Source organism: Galleria mellonella, unplaced genomic scaffold (assembly GCF_026898425.1).
Source record: "Galleria mellonella isolate WM207_F2 unplaced genomic scaffold, CSIRO_AGI_GalMel_v1 utg352, whole genome shotgun sequence".
Taxonomy (NCBI): Eukaryota; Metazoa; Arthropoda; class Insecta; order Lepidoptera; family Pyralidae; genus Galleria; species Galleria mellonella.
In genome coordinates this window covers 2,938,852-2,963,574 of record NW_026442084.1, presented here as the reverse complement: position 1 = coordinate 2,963,574, position 24,723 = coordinate 2,938,852, and the positions used below count along the sequence as shown (strand labels likewise).

At 32.3% G+C, this 24,723-nt stretch overlaps 1 protein-coding gene across 5 annotated transcripts in view; it reads right to left on the bottom strand.

The window, feature by feature from the left end:
* LOC113519400 (uncharacterized) overlaps nt 1–20,805 on the bottom strand; it is a 29,476-nt gene extending 8,671 nt beyond the window's left edge. For 2 of the 5 annotated variants that reach the window (XM_052897189.1, XM_052897191.1), the window contains exons 1-8: nt 20,556–20,804; nt 7,483–7,585; nt 6,412–6,486; nt 4,646–4,759; nt 3,276–3,425; nt 2,671–2,757; nt 1,805–1,994; nt 887–1,021 (exon numbers count right to left, since the gene is read on the bottom strand). In XM_052897189.1, the coding sequence (XP_052753149.1) occupies nt 887–1,021; nt 1,805–1,994; nt 2,671–2,757; nt 3,276–3,425; nt 4,646–4,759; nt 6,412–6,486; nt 7,483–7,515 (784 nt within the window). In that variant the 5' untranslated portion in view covers nt 7,516–7,585; nt 20,556–20,804. Of the gene's footprint in view, nt 1–886; nt 1,022–1,804; nt 1,995–2,670; nt 2,758–3,275; nt 3,426–4,645; nt 4,760–6,411; nt 6,487–7,482; nt 7,586–20,555 lie in introns of all 5 variants that reach the window. The other 3 variants (XM_052897194.1, XM_052897193.1, XM_052897192.1) reach the window with 3 other exon arrangements.
* Nucleotides 20,806–24,723: the final 3,918 nt, after the last annotated feature.

The window sequence follows — 24,723 nt, the reverse complement described above, 5'->3', positions numbered from 1 at the left end:
TCACATATTATCATTTGTTTTTATACAATACATGGACAATATCTGTGTGCGTGATAATAACATTATGATAATGTGATAATGATAAGGACTTTGGAATTGATAATAAATGTGTTTACAAACAAACTCATTTGAATATAATGTATCATCATCAGTAGCCGTTAACTGGCCATTGTTGAGCATAGACTTCCACTTATTAAGGGTTTTAGTAATAGTAAATGCCATGCTTAGCTGATTGGCAACCACAGTTATTATTTGGTGTTATTTAAAAAGAAACCCTGCTGCCCATCCCTCCATCCAATACAATGTAAAATAAACCAAAATGTTATCAATTCCAAAAGTTATAAAATGCATTAACTAAATTGTGAAAACCCATAATTTATATATCGTCATAGTCATAGAATACTGACAGATCTATATATGTAATATTTGTCAGATCCGTCAGTATTCTACGACTATGACGATATATATATTTCAATGTAATTCAAAAGCGTAGACGTAGTTATCAATCCATGTTTATAAACTACACTATACCATCAGGCAACCCCTTAAGATTAAATATCATTCTTGTTTACTTATTATTTTACTCTATCACCAATCTACAAGGTGAAATGATAGAAAAGGCGGTGTTATAGCTAAGCTATTCTAGATGGAGGGAAAGAGATTGTTTGTAATGAGGTTTAACTGACCCATTGCCACCAATATACCCTATCAGGTCCACATCCACGTGGTTCCCCCTGGAAACCATCGTAGTTAAATCTAGTGGAATTCGTCACGATGTACTAACTTACCTGAATTAGCGATAGCGCAGTCGGGGTTACCATTACATTATCATCCAATAAAAAAAAGCATGAGACGGTAGACGACTTGCACAAAAAAATATATATACCTGAACTATTATTACATTGTTTGTCATCAGGTTTATCCCGCTGCGCCTGTGATAACTGATTGTGGAGCTTGCGTTCGTAGACTTGATGAAGGCCTGCATGCATCTCCTCCTTAGTAAATGATGCCTTTGGATCACCTGCAACATTCATAATCATTCACCATATCAGTCATTGATATTAATAAAAAACAACTTTAGCATACATGAACCTAATTGTTGGATTTCCTAAAACAAAGGTTTTTTTTTATACAACTTAGAATGGCAAACAAGCTGACGGTCCACCAGATGGAAAGTGATAACCGTCGCCTATAGACATGAGCAGTACCATGGACAAAACAGAGTGTACTGTTTCGCCCAGGATACCCCCATGCGTTGCCATTCCTTAGAACTCAGGTGTTATTCCTCTGTACCCTGTAAATTCACGCCATATTCCACCCTTCAAACCGAAACACAGCCATGCAAACACAACTGCTTCACGGTAGAAACACGAATTGGACAGAGGTACCCAAGCAAACGACTTTTGTACAAAGTCTCCCTCTGGTTGAATGATATGTTGACGCATTTGCTTCGTAAACGAATAATACTTATAGAAACTGGTCTGTTCAAGATTACTATGCCTGATTGTAAAATATAAGCTTTAAAATATATTTTACGGTATATTACAATCATATAATTTCTATTTACAGCCTATACAGATTATAACTTAGCGCAGTATCTAGTGGCGTAAATTAAAAGCTCCACCCCTTAAAACTACCATTGAGTTCCAATGAGGGCCCACGGATCGTGGGCTCTGCAGACTGTCAGTTACGCCACTACAGTACTTAATGGTCTTGAGCAGGTCTTCGAGCATCTCGAGTAAAACATGTCTCCTACTGACAAAAACGATTAAGGTAGAGTGGATTGGGTAGTACGTATATGTACCTAGCTCGTGCAGATACATGCAGTCCGGCTTGGGACAGGGCTGGTTTTTCATGAAGTTGGCGCAGTACTTGGTGGTCCCGAGCGAGCCCTTGAGCACGCGGCCGTCGAGCGTCACGTTGTTGACGCCCTGGATGGCTCGCAACGCGTCCGCCGGTGACACGTACGTCACGTACGCCGACGCCGACGGGCCCTGGACAACAAAGTATCGGTTAGTATCATTACATTATTCAGGAGATCATAAGTCGACACTGCCCTTATATTAGTGAAACTGGAAAATAAATCTATGCAACCACCTAGAATAACCAACACAACAAAATGAATTGTTAAACTATTTACAATAAACCTGTGTGATATTTATTCCAATGGAAAATTTTACACTATAAAAAAGCTAGGCATTTTAATACTTAATAATAATTTCATACAAATGTAATGTTTTAATCCAAGTAATATAGGCCTGAGAATGGTCAATTTATATACATTGTAATAGAGAAGTTTGTGCAAAATTCTGTGAAGTTGGTGCCACATAGAAATATGTTGACAAAACATAATAAATTTTGTCCACATTATAGCACAATAACAACCTCCTTGTAATAAACTGATAGAAAGCTTTCCTATTAAAAGGTAAATACATAGTAATTTACCATGTAATTAATAAGTGTAGTTATATTACGGGTGTTATTTGTGTATCCAACACAGTTTTGAATATAAATTTACAAATTATTTTAATATGTTCAAAGCAATGTTGGGAGGAAAGATATAAAAAAAGAATTAAGGAAATGAACAAGCGAATAAATAAAAAAAAAAAAAAACATTTAATAAAGCAATAATTATTTATGCCACCTACCAAAAGTTGATACGATTACTACCTGTGTCCCTGCATATGCAGTACTTTGGTTTATAACTACTTTGTGAATTTTTCCATATTTGCCAAAGTACTCTTGCCGTTTGAGAATCTGTAACAAAAAATTATCATATTATTTCTATTTTTCAGAAAACACTAATATTGTTGGGAAAATACTTTCGTAAATTGAAGATTTCATAGATATAGAATTTGCATATATTAAGCGTATCCTGCAGAGAACACACTACCGACTGAGAGGAACATATTAGCATAGGCGCATCGCGATTAGGTATAAAATAGCAGATCGCAAATACATTCTCACATTTTTCACGTTATATTGTTTAATTTATTGTAATACAAATAAATATTTCTTTTAGAGATACGTTCACCTATGTTCACATTATAATTCCATTTCACATAAGAAGTCTTAATTTTGAAGGCACTGAAGTCGAATGGAGAAAGGGGAGGAATAGAGAAGGGGCGACGTGAAATTTTCAAAAGTTTATAATTTATTGTAATATCAAATTTAAATTCAGAGAATAATGTGACAGAATCAATCTGAGTGCTGCATTCACAGATAAATATGTGTTTAGTTGTAGCCGATGTATATAATATGCTATAGCCAGATACCTCTGGGTCGGCGAGGCGGACGGGCAGCCCCACGACGAACACGAGGTTGTTCTGTACGACGCGCACGTTGGCGAGCGCGCGCCGCGACTCCATCGTCTTGTTGCGCCGCTTCTGCTCGCGAGCCTTCTTCTCCGTCTTTATTGCCGCCACCTGCACGAACACACACGCAAACATATACATTATATACATATTATAAACCAACCACATTGAGGGAAGTGATTGTCAGGTTAACCTCCAAATTGTTTTTCCTTCGAAACCATCAGGGTTAATTCTTGAAGAATTAGTCACGATGGACCAATGGACCTGCTACTAATTATTCTAATTATTATCCCTCATTGATCAGCCATCAGTGCATAAGGAGGGGGGGGGGATGTTTGTAATATATAATTGTGCGCCACCTACCCTTTGTCTTTTTCTCAATGTCCGCTACCCAAAGGTTGTCTAGAAGAGACTGCTTAGCGATAAAGCCGCCTTTTGTATCACTTCTCATTAATATTTACTGTATTTGTTATTACTCTTTTTACTTGATGCAATAAAGTGTAAATAAATAAATAAATGCTAGCAATATATCCAGTCAGATTAACTTCGACATGGTTCTCCCTGGAATTTATCATGCTTAATTTTAGGTGAATTCATAAAGATAAGCTAAATGATTGCTTTTCATCCTCTCCTATCATCCCTTACTGGTTGCTAGCTAGCGTATATCATTAACGCAGGCGGCGTTACAATTATATTGTCACCCATTAAAAAAAACACTAGTATATACCAACAAACAGTTTTTATTCCATGTCCATATAAAGTTATTAAATAACTTTATGCATCTAACAATCTCGGTACGTCATTTTCTTACGAAACTTTAAATAGTAAACAATTTGTTGGCTTACCTGATGGAAAATGGTACCTCGGGACTTAGTTTACTAAATGTGAGAATTTCTGTTCTTCTATGCTTTTGTTTTTTATCAAAATATGAATTGAATGAATAAAATAGGCGAATAACTAAAAAGTTTTATATTAATTCTATCTATCTACTAGACTAGCATATATCCTACTAGCAATAAGTCCACCTTTTGTACCTTATTGTATGAAGTTATTTAAATAAATATTAACATTATAAGTATGAAAATTTGTAACAATATATGGATATTTGTTACTCTTTCACGCAAAAATTACTCGACAGATTTGAATGAAATTTGATATGCAAGTAGATTAAATCCTAACTTAGAACATAGTATACTTTATATACTAATTTCGGCACGTAAAGCCGCAGGATATAGCCAGTTGATTATATAGTTTAAATAACTAACATCATGTTACAAGCATTTATTAAATATGCAAAATAAAGTAACAGATTGCAGAGTTAGTAAATTTACCTGCTCTTGACTGAGCGGAGTGAAGTCTGCAGGGTTCTCCGGGTACGCCTTCCGACACGCCGGACAGAGGCCGTTCTCGCCTTCCCGTATGCGGTTCCAGCAAAACCGACATATCTGAAACGTCCACATTGCTCTATATATATTTTATTTATTTATTGAAACTTAAATACACAATTATGTAAGTAAATGTACATAAAGCGGATTTGACAACTAACGACGTACTCTATAAATCAGCCACGAGGCAAATAGAAAATCCAGTATAGTAAATATATATATGTAAATATTAATTAGTCCCGCACATTTGCATACTGTACTTTTAACTAATATTCATTCAATTCAATTCAAATATTTATGTGTGAAATGTCCAGTATTAATATTATCATTAAGCGGACAATCATTATATCATATCAGCCTTTAATTGTCCATTGATGAAATTAAGCCCCTTAGGGGGGTTTGCCAATAGTTGCCACGCTTGGCAGACAGATTGGCAACCGCATTATGGCTTTGGAGATGTTTTAAGAGGTACGCTGCTGTCCATTCCTCGTCCTCCCTTAGTCGTCTTTTACGACATCCACGGGAAAGAAAGGGGGGTGAACTATTTCGGGACCACACGGCCAATGTGTAGACAATAATTAATTTTAAATTTCGCGTTGTTTACACATATTTTAAATACTCTATCGAGACTTAATGCGATAAAAAAAAATGTGTATTTAAAATATAGGTAATACGAGGTCTGTCCGGAAAGTTCGTATAAAAGTGTTCTGGAATGCGAGAAAGAGGAGTGGGGAGGCCAGGTAAGCGCAGGACCCCTTCCTTATGTCCCTAACAATGCTTCAGTTCTGGTCTGACCGCCGTGCGGTGCGAACTGGCTTGTCACGCCATCTGTGAAGTTACCTCTTAACGAAACCCCGTCGGCATGGAGCTTCCGTTGAAGAGCAGAATCAAGTTTCCTCGAAACTCGGCAAGAATGGCCGTGAAATTTTTGATCTCAGAACAGTTTATGGGGATGATGCTGTGAAGGAACCAACCGTCCACAAGTGGCTAAAAAGATTCAGAGAGGGCCGAGAAAGCGTTCAAGATGACCCACGTTCAGGACGTCCTTCCACTTCACATTCCGACGAAAACGTGGAAAGAATTCGAACTTGTGTTAATGGGGACCGTCGTTTAACGGTCAGACAGGTGGCTGAAGAGCTTAATTTGGGCAAAACCGTGGTCCACGAAATCAAATATAAAAAATATATAGTAAAAATTCCATTACGGTGACCGAACACCCCCCCCTATTCGCCGGATTTGTATTTAAAATATATTTGGTAATGATAAAAAAAGCTACGACGGGGCAGCTGAGAAACCTACAACCAGAGGACTAATAAAATAAAGTGCATTATGTCACAGGGGGAGTACTAAGGGGATAAAATTGATTTACTGAATAATTGTAAAATAAAATTTTTAAAAAACTTTTATACGTACTTTCCGGACAAACCTCGTATATTCTTAATAATATAATAAAATTGAAACTGAATGATGTCTGTAGATGTAAAAAAATAATTTTAGAAATTTTGGCTGTATGTCTGTTTGTATCTATGTTTGTTCCGGTATCACGCGAAAACTACTGCACCAAATTGGATGCGGTATTCACTATTGTATTTCTGAAGGTCTAACTGAAAAATTTGTGTATGCTTCATAATGAAACGCTATCTAGAAGTAATCTATTTCATTGGTTTTACTATTGCTTATATATAAAAAAAGCTAGTATAGTATAAACATACTTGATAACCACATGTGCACGGGTAGAAGTGAAGGTCGTCCACCTCCAGAGGTTCCATACACAAGGGGCATTCCACCTGAAAATAATATATACATTTTTGTCACAAAATTGAATTTTTTTTTATACAACTTAGAATGGCAAACAAGCTGACGGTCCACCTGATGGAAATTGGTAACCGTCGCCTATAGACATGAGCAGTACCATGGACATAAAAGAGTATACTGTTTCGCCCATGATACCCCCATGCGTTGCTATTCCTGAGGACTCAGGTGTTATTCCTCTGTACCCAGTAAATTCACGCCATATCCCACCCTTCAAACCGAAACACAGCCGTGCAAACACAACTGCTTCACGATTGAAACACGAATGGGAGATAGGTACCCAAGCAATCGACTTTTGTACAAAGTATTACGATTAGATTGAAACACCAATCAAGTAATAATATTCATAAAACTAAACAACTTCAAAGAACAAATTCAAAATTTCTAAATAAGCTTTAAAAGTTCTATCAAGTGACGTGGTCACGTGATCGATTTAGTATTTATTACATTTATTTTATCAGATTTATGGTCGCATGCAGCGCGGTATTGGAGAAACGAACACTTAGGTTATGGAATGAACTCCTTGTCGTTGTTTTTCCAAAAGACTCCAATATGGGGCTCTTCAAAAATGGAGTAGAGGTTTCTTCAAGGTCGGCAACGTGCGCGTAATGGCCCTGTATGGTATTGCTGGCGTTTATAAGCTACGATAACCGCTTACCATCTGGTAGGCCGTACGCTTGCTTGCCACCTCAGTGGTATAAAAAAAAATAAAAAAATATGGATTTTTTTAGACTGACTATTACTTTTGGAGCAACTTTTTAAGTTTCATTAATACTATCATTGAGCTTGGCTTTAGTATAACTTTTATATCTAACCCAGTATATATTTGAGATATTTAGAAAACGTATCTTCATGGCGAAATAGGTAATTTAAAAATTATGACAGTCTTATAATATTAGACAATAATACATTGAACTTAATCAATTAAGACAAAGATAATCGTGTTTAGGAAAAACCAACAATCTCTTTACCTGCTCTTCTCCACTCTGATTCAGCACTGACATCCTAATCCCGAGAGCTCAAGGTTCCGTAACTTCCAGTGAAATGCAAACCAATGTCAGCTTACACTGTAACCTGGAAAAAAAGATTTTATAATACAGATTAGACTATAGAGAATACAGATAAAAATAAAAAAAGTGTTTGGTCATATAAAATATATATGTATTAGGTATCCCACGACTTCACCCGTATGAATCAGTAAAGTAATCCATATTCTAAATTAGAACATAAACTACTCAGTTATCAAAATTAATTTTAATCCTTTTAGTACTTTTTACGTAAAAGAATAACAAACATTCATATCTATTTTTACAAACTTTCACATTTATAATATTAATAACATTTAGTTTTATATTTTCTGCTTTTATCAATTTAGTCCGTATTGATTTTACTATTAGTATTTTCCTCCATTAGTAATCGGATCTTAGATATATCGTCATAGTCGTAGAATACGGACGGATCTGACGAAGATTACATATAAAGATCCGTCAGTATTCTACGACTATGACGATATATGTCCGGTCCGTGTAGCAAATTTTTCGGACTTTCATTATCTTTATTTTATGCAACTTAGAATGGCAAACAAGCTGACGGCCCACTTGATGGAAAGTAGTAATCGTCGTCTATAGACATGAGCAATAGTATGGACATAACAGTATACTGTTTCGCCCATGATACCCCCCATGCTTGAGGACTCAGATGTTATTCCTCTGTACCCTGTAAATTCACTGCCATATCCCACCCTTCAAACCGAAACACAGCCATGCAAACACAACTGCTTCACGATAGAAATACGGATGGTACAAGGGTGCCAAACAAAAGCCTTCTGTACAGAGTCTCCTTCTGATATTTTATGTAGTTATAACACAGCGAATTATAATTAAATAATAAAATATGTACTATTTCTTTCAATAAACATGTGAATGCAATGAGGACTACATTCACAAAGTATCAAAAATAAAAAATCTAATTATATAAATTAATTTAAATTTTATTAATTTCGATTGAAATAAACCAATATTTCAATCGAAAGACCAATACTTCCTAAACTATATTTTGTAATGAACATGCTAAGAACTAGTTTAAAATTCAAATCTTTTTTCTATTATTAGCAGAACAAATTGTAACGTTAAGACAATTCTCAAGTTCAAGGCAACAAACTACTTTGACATTACTGGAGGCTTTGTCATCTTTATTGAGGTGAAATAAGACAGTAGACATTTTAGTTGAAACGGCAAGCTATTGGTGCATTGAAAACGACATTGGTCGAAAAATGTAAACCGTCCACTAATTGATAATTCGTTAACTGATATATTTTAAAATTCAATTTATTTAACAATATTAAAATTATCTTACGCTTCTGTTTACTATTTATATAATTTATACGGTAATATTTTAAAACAAATATAATAATAACACGGCTAGCTAGAAATTTGAATGTTCTTAAATGCTATACATATACGATATGTATGTTATTGCAAGATTAATTTTAGTCTTTTAATAATTACAATTAGAAAATATTTAATTGTATATAAACTCTCTTTTTGAGTCGTGTGGTCCCGGCATAGAAATAGACCACCGCTTTTTTTCCCGTGGGTATCGTAAGAGGCGACTAAGAGAGGGTGTTGGATGGGCAGCATTATCTCTCTCTCAAAACATCTCCAAAGCTTAACTGCGGTTACCAATCCGCATGCCAAGCGTGGCAACTACTGGAAAAACCCCCCAATGGAGAGGCTTATGCTCAGCAGTGGAGCGTTAAAGGCTGATATGGTGGTGGTTGTGGTGATGGTGATGATGATGATGATGATGATTATGATGATAAAACTCTCTTTTATACCGTTCTCTAATTATATATTCAAAATTAGAGGAATATTGCACTAGGCTTAGAGAACAATTTTAGAATAAAAGTTTAAATACACCAGAGAGTCCATTGTTTATTTTTATTCAATTCTGTTATCATTACTACCTAGATCTATTATATATTGTGTATAGTCAGACGCTACCACATTCCAGTAAAGTAAGTTTATTTTTTACCACCAACACAATAATATATAAAATATTTTTTCTAATATAAAATATACAGTATAAACTCTCTATAGTGAACTTCTATTTAATGAAAAACTAATTTTTTTAGGGTCTTTTTCAGATATATTAACCCTATCGTACCCTGAACTGATTTCTCAAATAAAGCTTTATCTACTTTTGCTAAAGAGAGGAATTAATGGGCATCAATAATTTACAGAGATGTTCATAAATTTCTAATTTGGGTTCAGCTAATATAGATTGAAAAAATTGCTAAGGTGTTTGGTTTACATTCTTACCCTTGTATTGAAACAGTATAATAATAATAAATAAATTTATTTCTTTATACAAAGTTAGTTATATTACAGGGTTTGGTATCTCCTGTTAAGCAAAGATTGCTTGTGTTAGGAGAAACCGCTCTTTCATAACAATAATTAAATTTCATAATCATTACAATTTACTTTTTTTTTAAATCAGCATTAAAAATTTTACTTTGTTTTACTTTTATACAATAATGCAAAAAAAATTGTATAGCGTTACAACTACTGTCAATAACGAAACAATACATCGTTATTTGGACCCCAATAAACTGTAGTTTCACTGACCTTGAAGGTCAGTACACAATACAGATAGAATCGTAAATATTTCTTTAAAAAAGAATCTTTTTAACGAAGATCCCACTATATCGCAAGACATGAATAAAAAACAACTGATAATAACGTTGTTATGTAATTTTTTTTTTTCACTTATTTTCTTTATGCAACTAAGAATGGCAAATAAGCTAACGGCCCACCTGATAGAAAGTGGTAACAATCGCCTATAGACATGAGCAGTACCATGGACATAACAGAGGAGTGTTTCGCGCATGATACCCCCATGCGTTGCCATTCCTGAGGACTGTATTTTTTTTTTCAAAATTAAAAGGTACTTATTTGTAAAATTATATTGTTTTTTTTTTACTCTCCGTCTACTCTACGAAAACTACAACGCATTAAAACACCCTGTACCTTCTATTTCGATTTTCTATAGTTATAGAATTGTCACTGTAAATAATATGTAACATTTTAGGACTTCATGTTGCTTTATAATTGATTAGTATGACATGCAAAATGCAATTATTGATCTTATTTCATTATATTGGAGGAGTACCTATTGAAATATATTAGTTTCTTTTTTTGACATTAATTTTGTATAACCATAAAATTATATAATCATAAGGCAATTAAACAGATGACAAAAGCTCTGTCACATGGCCTTTATTACGTTAAATGTCTGTTTAAAGCAAATAAATATTTTATTAATAATTATTTTTAAGCAAAGGATGACACAATTTTAACAAAATGCCCAGTTATAAACTCTGACAACTTGTTAATCACCCAATACTGAATACTTAATCTCTGCTTATAACATTGTTGTCTACTAACACCAAACAAAAACCCATTTATTCTTAAAGATGGCGGCAAAGAACACCTGTTATTGCACATTAGATACAAATATGCTCAGAGAAAAGTATGAATGTTACGTTGACACCAATAACGCTCAATAAAGGTACTGACTACCCCACCTGTGGATTACGTCGTAATGTATATATATAGCGTACAAATATTTACAAAATCAACAACACCAATATGCATAGGCCCGTATCAAATTAGATATTTCAAGTTACGGCACTGATAATGTTAAGTAAAGAGTCGATGATTCTCATTATGTAAGGATTAAATATTAGAAAGGCGGCAGCAAAGGTCACAACGGCTGTTTTGTACGAAAGTTGTAACGTCTTTGCGTATAACACAGTTCTTATTACGAGTCATCGGGTTAAGGCCATGATTGCAGGTGATTAGAGCAAAACAAACTCCTGAGCATGTCGGAATACAGTGTAATATCATTTATATATATATATATATATATATATATATATATATATATATATATATATATATATATATATATATATATATATATATATATATTTTTTGCAATTGTGATATACAACGTTATTGATTAACAGTGGCCAAAATAATTAGCTATCTTATGATTTGTTACACTTTTTTTTAATACTTTATTGTACACACCAATTATACATAAAAATATGACAGAGGTAATCAAATATACAAAGGCGAGATTAACTCTAAAAGAGTTCTCTTCCAGCAAACCCAAAGTGGAAAGGAGTATCAATGTTAGCGGCTAGAGCGGTGTAAAATATTGTGAAAATTTTCAAACAAAGAACTTTATTTTATGAAAAACATAGGCTTGGGAGAGGCCAAATGAGTCGTGCCCACCCGGGATGCGAACAAAGCTTCACAAAGACATGACTGAGAATACATATACGCATATATGGTAGTAAACAAACGAACAATTGAGCCGTCCATATGACAGTCTACTGATATCCAATAATAATAGAAATAAAAAACCGATTAATTGATTCAATGTTTCCATTTATCACTAATTACATTTAGAGAATATTTCCGTCACATAATTTCAACAAAATTTGGTTATGTATTTTGTTGTTGTAGTCAAATAAACTATAAAAATGTTTATTGCATACATTAATATGCAATAAAACATTAAGAAATTATTAAATTTCTTAATATTTTGACTTTATATTAACAAATTAGATAAAAAAAAAACAAAATTGTTTACTAATTGAGCCACGTGTCGATTATAGAGCAAGATATGCATGATGTTAAATGACTAACAAGATATAGAAAAATCGTACGATCTTTTATTTTATTTGCAAACGTTATGAATAAGGGTAAAAATATCACGATGCCAATAAACTGTGGGAAGGAATACTTGACTGTTAATCAAATTTCAGATCAACGTGAAATATAATCACTAATTGCTATGACACGCTCTATTATAGTTTTACCAGTAGTTGCCACGTTTGGCATTCGGGTTGGTAAACGCGGTTAGGCTTTGGTAATGTTTTACGACGGACGCTGCTGCCCATCCCTCTAGTATTAAGTTCCCTTAGTCGCTTCTACGACACCCACGGGAAAAGAAGGGGTGACCCATTCTAAGCCGAGAACACACGTTGATTTGTTACATATAAATTAATATATAACAAATCAACGTGTTATTTCTAATAAGTTAATTATAAGAACTTTTGTAATATTTATTTATATTTTTATTTTTCTAATTCAGAAATGATATTAAAATACTATAACAGTTATTATAATGATTGTTCATTTATCAATAGACTTCAAAATGAAGGAGTTTCTCAATTCGATTGTATTACTTTTATCTTTGTTACCTCATAACTGCGTCATTTTAAATCGATTTAGAAATTTCTTTTTTTATCTGAAAGTATATACTTATCGATTGGCCCCATACAAATTTTATCAAAACCGGTTCATTGTAGTTTTAAATTAAAATAACTGGTTTTATCACAATTGAAGTCAGTTCTTTTTTTATGAATAAAAAATCGCGTCAAATCAACTAAAAGTAGGTAATTTTGTCTTCTAAGTTAGTGTTTTTCAATGTGTTGATTGTGACCCGCGGTCCTAGAGGTCGTAGTTACGATTAGATACGATACAAAGTGCGCAGCTTAATGAGCACCTCCTTCTTTTTAAAGTCGGTTGAAAATAAGTAATTAGCATAAGTCATTTAAGATTTTATTTCACAAAAAACGCAACATCAAAAATTGTGTCTATTATTGAAAAAATAGGTAAATATTTTTTTATTGAAGAAAACTTAATTTTCATCATTTTTAAATATTTTGTATAACTCTATACAAAATATTCAGTAATATTTTGTATAGAGTTATACAAAATATCAATCAAAGTATGGAATTATGGTAGACTTTTCGGCTCCTTCAATTTTACAATTCAGTGCAAGAATAAAATTTAACTATCACTATATTTTCAAACAAATAATAAAAAAAATTATCAAATAAGTACGAAACACCTTAAAATAAAAAATAATCATTAAAATTGGTTCGACATTAAAAAGAGTACCTATGCATAACATAAACATAAAATAATACATTTAGTTCCACAAAAAAAAACTTCAATCGTGGAAAACCCATTTATGTTCATTTGTTTAAATGATTGAACCGACTTTGATGGAATTTTTATGGAATCAATCTGAAAGTATACCCTTTTAGATAAAACAAATATTTTTTTAGTTCTGAGTAATAAACGTAAAACAATATAAGTGAATTGAGAACCTTTTTTCTTAAAACCGGTTAAAAATAGAATATAATTGATAACTTTATTCTTTAATGCCAGTTATAAAAGAACGACAAAATAATGATAAGACTGGAAAACACCAGCAATTTCGCTTACTCGCTTCAATTACTTAAACGTATGTAGGTATGTACTATTTTAAGAGTATTCTGGCAGAATAATAAATAATCATATATCTAATCTCTATACGTAGGGGGAAAGGGATTGTTAGTATTTGAGTTTTAACAGCCTCCGTTGCCAACAATATACCCTATTAGATAGATAGATAGATACTCTTTATTGTTTCCTAAAAAAGATTACAATAGTAAACTTACTACAAACATAAACAATTATACGAAGTAATCACAATTATTATTATACTTATTAGGTCAATTTCCACGTGGAAACTATCGTGTTATTGTGGAATTCGTCACGATGAGCTACATGACATACTTCCATCCTCATCTATCACCACTCACTGGTGTCTATCTAGCGTATACCAATAGCGCTAGTAGGGTTACCATTCCATTATCACCCATCAAAAAAAAAATAGTATTCAGTGTTGAAAGCGTATCAATTCCAAACATAAACATGAAAGCGAATCTTTTAATATATTTATGTATATATATATTTTTTATATTTCTTATCTGAAATCGACCAAATACCTATAAACAGATTACTTAATAGTTACTACGTAACCAATGCCTAATATTTCCGTAGATAATTGATAACTACTTCTGAATTAAGAAATGATAAGATGAGATACGATAATAACATAATATAGTATTATCTTTTGCAAACAAAGACTTTAGATGTTTTATATTGAGCCTGACAAACGTCCGTCTATATACAAATTTTATTTATTATAATACATAAATAACACAGTATAGAATTAGATGGTCACTTATGGTGTTAGTCCATCATGCAAGGGATTTTAACGACCATGTAATTTTAGACATAGTACATTTAAATAAATACACATAATGTTAACAGAAATTTTAAAAAGTAACTGTTTAGTTTCTTGCGGACTCTTCTCAACAGATAACAACCTTCCGAATCCTGCAGTTGATTAGAAATAATGACGATTTAAGTGCTAGTAAACAAGTCTATTTGAATAAGATGATTTGAATTTGATGATTTTGAAATATTTTTGATTAAAATTTTACTGAGTATAGAGGCATAACAACTTTACCCTACTGAACGGCTACGCATGAGTGTTTTTATGGACGTTACGGTGTATTTTATAATGTGCAATATGTTACCACTTTCTATCAAGTACGCTCTCAATATACAAAATGGAACAAAATCACAATTTGACATCCCATATTTGTAATTTTCCAATTTTTATTTAGCAATTAACCAAAGAAATGTAACGTCAAATGTTGTCTTTGATCTAAATAAGAACTTACATAATATAGGCTCTCAAAATTTGACAAGAGTTATCGCAAATGGTGATAAAAATCTTGAAAATTAAAAATGAGCGGATTTTTAATCTGCCATACAAAAGAAAGTTATGTTGATTTAAGATTTTGTTGCACGAAAAGAAAATACCCGTGCCACATAAACATCAACGCCAAAAAGCATAACGTCAAAATTAGTTGTTCCGATTTAAAAACCATGACCCCATGACCTATTTTGATGAAATTGTTACATCCTTTTACATAAAAAAAAAATTTTCCAAACTGATTTATTAAGGTGACGGCCCACCTGATGGAAAGTGGTAACCGTCGCCTACAGACATGAGCAGTACCGTGGACATAACAGAGTATACTGTATGATACCTCCCATGCGTTGCCATTCCTGAGGACTCATATGTTATTCATCTGTACCCAGTAAGTTCATTACCATATCCCAACCATCAAACCGAAATACAGCCAAGCAAACACAACTGCTTTACGGTTGAAACTGGATTGAGAACTCCCTGCTTTACGACCAACTTCAAAAAGAAGGAGATTATCAATACGGTTGTTTTTTTTTTTATGTTTTTCATTTCATAACTCCATCAGTTGTAAACCAATTTGAAAAATATTTTTCTTTTTGACATACTTACAGATTGGTGGAGTAGAAACTTTATCGAAATCGGTTCAGTAGTTTTGTTTAGAAATCACAATAACTCGTTTTCCTATAACTCAAGTCTATTTTTTTCGTGAACACAATTTTAATTTAATGTCGGTTGAAAATTATTCGTAAAAATCAGTAAGGGTTAATTTTGACGCAATCGAATGGGAATCAAACAAAAAATAACAGACTTTTTCCGAGTAAAGGAGATGCTAATCCCTTTGCTAGCATTGTACCCTCAATACAGCCAAGTAACTTAACTTTATCCTCATAGTTTTTTTTTACTAACACCCTATCACCATTTAACCACGATGATTTCTAGAGGAAACTGCATGGAGGTGGACCTGACAGGGTACATTGCTAGAAATGGGACATGGGACAGTTATATCCCATCATTCACAATCCCTTCTCACCGGGGCAAAGAAGTTTCTTCAATATTAATAACGTGCGCGTATTATATCCTCGGTATTGCTGACGTTCAAAAGCTACGTTAAACGCTCACTATCAGGCGGGCCGTATGCTATATCACCCTAGTAGTTAAAAAAAAAATTACGTAAACACGTCAATACCATGTTATTTCAATTTAATCCCAAGGAATGGACGTTTCCATATCGGCACTTACAAATTAATGTGATAATAATTTTAAACTTTGTTCCGTGAAAAATAATACAGGGATTTCAATTATAACAAAAAGAATATTAAATTGAACTAAAAAAAAAAAAAGTTAAATACGTACATTACCGAACCAATTTAGTTTGATTAAACGAAGCTGTTTGACCAGTTGAAAATAATCATGAAGTAACATAGCATAAATAATGAGAAGCCACATCATTAGCTATTACAAGAGCAATTATTAAATTAATAACTTAGCTAATGAAATAATATAATCTGATATTAAAATATATTTGAGGCCACCCACAAACTACCCTTATAAGTGAAATAAGGATTACATTCACCCACGTTCATGCCGTGGGAAATACGTGGGTGTATTCTGTTTCTAACTACTTGTAGAAATCTTTTTCTATACTACAAACATTGATGTATAAAAATTTAAGATCTAACCCGACACTAAAAATCGTTATATATTGTCGATGCTCGTTACATATATATCTACACTTTGAGAAGCTCGTGATTAAATTGTTTCCCTAAGTGAACACCCTGAATAGTATAACTTAGTTAATTGTTGGAGCAATTTCTTAATGATTATAACTAAATCAATTACATTACGATCATTAATAAATTACTCTATCATAAAGCATCAGAATAAAGAAAATAAATAAAAATATATCATCATAGTCATAGTATACTGACGGATCTGACGAATATTACATATATAGATCCGTCAATATTCTACGATTATGACGATATGTGTGTAAACCTTTATGGGATAGTCAGAGGTATCACATATAATACTTGATTTATATTTGCCATTCTCACACTTCACCAAACAATTTATTAAATGGGAAATGTTTACTTCTAGAACTACACTGGTGACTCATACAATATTACATTTTATTGTGCAAACTATCTTAGCTCAAAGAATCAAAGCCTTATATCGAGTGTTAATTATGTCTTTTCTCCTTTACATCTATGTTGTTAAAATAGAAAAGCTGTTACTTTTACAGCAAAATCTTAATATAAAATAGGCAAAGAGAATAAAGTGATAAATGTCTCCTTCCACACATCTTTAATTCTATATATATCTTATGATAATTTATTATAACATATATGATAATTTATGATAAAAGGAAAATTGTAAATAGAAACAATAAGGAAAATAATCTAACATTACATACAGTATAGAAATAAAGGATGCAATTATATACTTTGATATTAATATATATATATATATATATATATATATATATATATATATATATATATATATATATATATATATATATATATATCAGATCATAATTTAATTTTAGCCATTCATTGCCCACTGCTGAAAATAATCCACTCCTATAGACACCACAAGAAATTATCCTAAATAATCTACAGGATGCCAAGTAGATTGGGACTGTGGCGCCTTAATAGTTTTAATAACCTATTTAAGAATCCAGTTATTAAACCCTAATTACCATATTCATTATATTTATACTGTACCTTGTTTAAACTACAGTTATATTTTAAGAAAATAAATTAATTTTATTCCATTTTATATTTATTGATTCCCTGAAACATACATGTGGAGTAGATTTTCTCCAGGGTTAGACAGTACACATATCAAGCAATTCGGACACCAATTTGACCACCCAATAGAGTTGTAACTGGTCATTCTTAATTAGTTGTGAAAATTTACACTTAACTAAGGCTAAGTAATAATTATATACACATCATTCTATTGTATTCAATAATTTCTAAATAACACAATATGACAGATTTACAACAATGTTAATGGCACTTTAATAAAATTTCTACATAATATTTAAATTGTATTTTGTTTTGTTATATTAATATTTATTCAATTCATTGATAGAATTGTAATGAATTAATTTATATTATTTGACTGACATAATCCAAAAGATAAGCGAGCTGAAGTGGCTATGGGCTAATAACATAGCTTGAAGAACCGACAATCAATTGTGAAGAAAGGTTTCTGAGCGATCAATCTGTGTAGGAAAATACTGTATTTGATGACCCTCACCAGATGAAGCAATGACCTCAAATACATTACAGGGAGTCAGTAGATGCAGATGGCTTAGAACTGTTTCTTATGGCTGTCTATGATGGAGGCCTAAGTTCAACAGTGGACAGTTAATGGCTGATATGTCGATGGTTTTGTATGAATTACTATTATTTAATGTATCACCTATTCTAAATATATTTGTAATATTGTATACATTCTGGAGAACCACAGTAAGCTATATGTAATTATTAAATAGTTAATGTAAAACCCAGAGATTTGTTAACAAAAATAAGATGTATAAATAAATAATAAAATAAAAAATATTACTAGATCTCATCACTGGTTATGGTAACTAGATTTTTTTTAGATTTATAATAAATGTTTAATTATCCATTATATAGTTATATGTATTATATTAATATATTATATTATGATGTTTTTGATTATTAGATTAAATTATTATTAGATTTAAAACAATATATAAATAAATCAATAGAAACCAAATTAGTATACAAATGGTAAATGACATAACATGATAATATAATACATTTAACTATATCATGAACAATTTGACATTTATTATAAATTCTCTATAAGATTCACAAAACTACAACATGTTTAAAGAGAATATATGGTCTTCAATATATTGGTCTGTATATAAAGCATACAATCACAGAAAATGCTAAGATTATAATAATACTGTTGTTGTTTATTCAGTTGTAATTTAGAAGCATCTTTCTTAACATTTATTATATAGTTTAATACCTATAGTGATACAGGGTGAGAACAAAATCATTTAAATAATTTTAAGGAAGAATTCTAATAATAAAACTGAACATTTTTCTCTCAGAGGAACATGGCTCAACAAATGACAAAAATGTTTGAGATTCTTACATTAACATGACATGTGAAGCAGTTAAATTATTATGAGAAGATTAAGTTTAAATGCAAAATATAAAAATGCATACACATTTAAATATATTATAAATTAAGTACAATTAATACTAACATATGTGAAAGTTTGTAAAGGTGTTTAGATGTTTCTGTTTGTTACTCAATCACACTTAAATGGCTAAATAGATTTGAATTAAGTTTGGTAGTCAAATAGGTTTTATTTTAACACATAAGATACTTTATATACCGATTCACACAGACAAAGCCTACTACTTTCCTATGAAAAATAATCATATGAAAATATAATGAAGTAAATTAAAATGAAACAGAATAGAATATTGAAATTATGATGATTAAATTAGATTTTTTTCACTATGAATCTATAAATATTATATGGATTTCAAACACATATTCCCATATGTTGGGTTTTTAAAATATATTGCTTCTTTGAAAATTTACATAGTTCATTTATTCTTATATTATACATGTGAAGTATATATTTAATGCCATTATTTTCAGAATAGTTTTAACAATAAGTTAGAAATATTAATATAATACATAATAAAGTTTAATGTGTAAGAATGAAACTATAGTAAACAAAGCACACAAATAGTTAAAAATTATTCATAGATAATGATGTCTATATTATTATAATAAAATATATATCTACCTATAATATTATTATGATTCATTTTAAAACAATGATATATAATAGTCTTTGTCATTAAAAAACATTATTTAAGTATTGTGATGTTAGTAGCATCATAACATGAAAAATCATGACAAGTGAGCTTAGAATGTTATCTTAAAGAAAGTAATTCATATTATAAGATTGGTAAGATAAATAGTTTAAACATTATGTGGGTCTAAAGAGATAAATGGATTGCAACAATGACTCAACCCAGCTTTTGACAAGTCCACAATTTGACATTTTATCAATGGAAAAACAATTCAATCTTCTATTCACTAATGGGTGTGTATACTTTTATAACCAAACGATCACAACCAAAATAAAGAAAATAACATCAATGAATTTACATTGAACGGTTTACGTTGCATATTAGATAGGTACCTACTCTCGTAACTAGATGTACGTCCGTCAGCTGCCATTCGAAAGAATATGTGGCAAAAGTCAAACTTTCATTTCGTACAAGGATGCACTAAAAATACACTATAAACACTCAATACACCACCTCTTACGTATGTAATATCCTAAACTATAATTTTGTCAAACGATTCAAATAAATGAGAAAAAATTAAAATCGATGTTTACCTTGTCTCCTCTTAATGCAAATCTTTTCTATTGCAGAATCGAGACTGCTAACCCTTCCGCAAGAGTTGAAGACGAATCCTTTTCAATTGACCTACAATGCGGTTCACGATTCAATTTAAAATAAAATGCAAAGCTGAAATAAATACAACTGTCCCGAGGATATTTTCTGCGAGTTACTATACATTTGTTTTATGAAATGGCCTAATCTTTTACAAGATTCCGTTCTGTATTTCCATAGACAAGTTTATATTTACTTTTTAATTTCGAATACTAAATTGAATGAGTAATTTTCCGCTTTAGTCAAGGATGCTACTTTCTCTTCATTTTCTTTTTCACATATTGCTGAACAAATAGAAAAATATTTTATTATAATTAATTATAAAACAAAAATATTATAAATTATTTGATAATAATTTAAAAGAATGTCATGCTGGCAACAATATTTATAATTTTTTTTGAGAAATTAATCCTTTTTATTAAAAAAATAATAAATTTATGTTTATTATATATTAAGAAAACAGAATTAAAGTATACTAATTAACTAAAATTTTATACATTTATTTAAATTGTCCTAAATGACAGTTCCAATTGTTTATGGTTTATGGATCGTTTTGAATTTTTCTAGATGGAGCTGTTTGTCAAAACTACAATAACCAATAGATGTCATTATTTAGATATAAACATGTTACTCTTAATATCACTATTATACAAAAGATGGAGCTAACGTAAACAATTCGTTTTTAAATCTGCGCCTGCGAATGAAAAATCTTTCTAGTAACTGCGCTGCTAGTAATATTCCTCAAGGTCAACATCCACGCGGTTCCCTCTGGTCACTATGGTTGTAAAATCCCTGGTTATTCCTGATTCGTCACGATGGACTAACTGATATAACCGTTCTCTTAGAGTGGGGAAAGGGATTGTTTGTAATGGGGTCTAACTGACCCCAACCAGGTCGCGGTTCCCCCTGGAAACTATCATGGTTAATTCCTGATGAATTCATCATGATGGGCTAACTGGCCTGTTTTCATTCTCATCTATCACCCCTCACTGGTGCTCCGCCAGCGTATCCCGTTGGCACAAGCGGGGTTATCATTCCATTTTCACCCATAAAAAAAAAACCATGATGGTTTTTAGAGGGAAGCGCTTGCCACTTGACTACTTGCCACTAGAGGGCCTGACATGTTTTCATCTTATCATCTCTCAATAGTAGAGGCCAGTAAAAGCCAGTAATGCAAGCGGGGCAATAATAATTTTATCATTATTAATAAAAAAAAAAAAACCTTTTGCGATACACAATAAGTTACTACGGATGTGATAATTACGGATTACGAGTATGAATAATTTAATATGTAGACATCGTTTAGCGTATCGTCGGCGGATATCGTGAAGGATACCTAATTATTCATTCCGTCGATGAGGCGTTTCATTACAGGTTATATTATTCTTAATGACAACGACAATATATTTATGTCAATGACACCGATCTCGGTTCCGACAAGGCCTAAAATCTGTAACGTCTTTGGCTTGAATTTAGATGAGAACTGAACTGACTTTCTTTGTTCTCATTTATAAACATCTCTGTTGAATATTTTTCCATGCAATATCATTATATCAGCCTTTAATATTAATTTAATGTCCATTGCTGAACATAAGCCTTCCCCGTGGAGGGGTTTTTCCACGCTTGGAAAGCGGATTGTTAATCGCAGTTACACTTTGGACATGTTTTTAGAGGCATCGTTTTTTTTTTTTTATGGGTGATAATCGAATGGTAACCCGCCTGAGCTATCGGTATACGCTGACGAGACACCAAGCAGGGATGATAGGTGACGATGAAAGCAGGTCAGTTAGCCAAACGTAACGAATTCCACTAGAACTAACCATAATGGTTTCCAGGGAGAACCGTGTGGAAGTCGACCTGATAGGGTGTATTGCTAGCCCTCATCACTAACAATCCCTTTCCCCCTGAGAGGCACTGTTGTACTGTTGTACATCCCCGCCCTCCCTTAGTCGCCTCTTACGACAACCACGTTAAGAGGTGGCCTATTCTATGCGGGACCACAAGGCAAATGCTGTATATAATCTTTACATTATTTTATTTTTCTTGTAATAAAAATATACTTACAATCATAATCTCTAAATAGTAATCAGTTGTGGTGGTGGAAATGGCCTCATTCGCCTTGCATGGCCTCCAAACCTATCCAATTGTCCTTCGGATTTACTATATTGTTTGTTATCCGTGGTGGTATATATATTTCATGGTGTTTTTTATTATTATCGGGGAGTTAGTGGAAATTGAAATTGGAACACAAAAGAGGACGATTCTGAAGCGCCATTTTTCTATATTAAAGGTTAATTTAAATTTAAGAATTTCGCGAAATTACTGTTTTATTGAGCATCACAAACTAAAGTTATAATAATATTGATTTAAATCTATTAAAAAAATTGTTTATATTGGTCCTTGCAATGAAAAGTTTGCTGTGATATCGCTCAGAATTGACCCCAAGTTATTGTGTCGTCCAGATAGTTTTTCAAATTTAGTAAATCCAAATAAAACATGTGTATACAAGCATATCATATATTTTTTTTATAATAATTAAGAATAAATTCTTACATCACGAGTTATAAAATAAATACATTTATTGCCTTAAATTAAGTCCAAAAGTATTCTGTACAATTATTGTTAGCGATGTACAAACGAGAACAAGTAAAAATATCCAAAAAACAAAGTAATAAAAAATAAAAAGGGGACCTTATCGTGAAATTCAGTTAAGTCTTCCACAATTCTCAGTGTGACAAATCTACTGAACAACTTAACAAATTGTGTCATAATCACAACCAATAGTTTGCATCTTAATTTCATTTCTTATCAATATTAGACAAACTATTTTATATCATTGCTCTTCGCTTACCCTAAAACAAGAACCATTCTTTACCTTACAATTATAATTACAATTAAATTAACACTATCTAAACGCTAGCGGGTGTTATAATCTGGACTGTTGTGCTGTTATTCACGAAATTGCCATGCCGTTCGTAATCTCGAGGGTCGTAAAGCGGCAGGCGGGCTGCGTGCAACACTTGGTGTGTCGAGGTGTCAGGCAATCGTGTCGTCGGGCATCGTGTAGTGGAACAGTTCATGTGTCAAAGGCTGCCGCAGCCCGACGCGACTTTACATCGCAACAACGGAGTTTCATTGCTTACAAACAAGGCGACACAAATTGAAGGCCACTGTGACATTCACAATGTGCGACTACTAGCCTAGCATATTAATATGCCCTATGTTCTATGACGTTAAAAATGTGATGATTCCGGTAATATTGGCATTATCATAAAGAAACTGAAAAAATAAATTAAATAGACATAGTTTAAAAATATCACGAAATTAAATTCACGTGGCAAATAATATGGCATCAGATTTTAAGTACTTTTAAATATTAAAAGTAAAGACTACTCGAACTAACCACTGTGTAGTCCGAAGCATATAAGTGGAGTACATTCGCACACCCTTATTGTATTGTAATATTTAAGAGTCTATTAAGGTATTGGAAGACAGAAAAACATTGCTATCAGATCAAAAGTAATAAAAAGTCACAATCTTAAAACTGGTACATTAATTTCAAAGGTTACACTGGCCGTCAGCCGAAATAATAATGATAAACCAATTTCACTAAATAGGATTTAATTAATCTAAAACTAAAATGGACAAATCGTTCATAGTAATGTACTTGTGTGTATTCCGCGTGGAGCGGACGAGGCGAGCGGGCAGTGCGCGGCCGTCGCCTTCACCGCGGGCTCGGGCTCCGTTAATTTCACATTGACTAGATAACTGTGTGCATAGGAATCGTACATAAAAATAGCTAAGTAAAGGAACCGATACACTGAAATTCTGGCATGTCTCTGTAAAAAACCGCTCCTAAACTAATTTATTGCCATAAGCAAACGAATTACGTCTAACCGTACTATAAGTTACGTAGAATACACAGTAACACGTCTAATTTTGTACAATTTGTACAAACGCATCCGCTTTCACTAACATAAAAAAATCATGCTCAGTCGAGAAACCTACGGGAGGGACCTAGTCGTACGACAGTAAACATAGGGGGTCAGCCGGCTTCTAGAACTTCACAATGAATCTCACAACATGCGGACTAACAAAAATCACTAACAA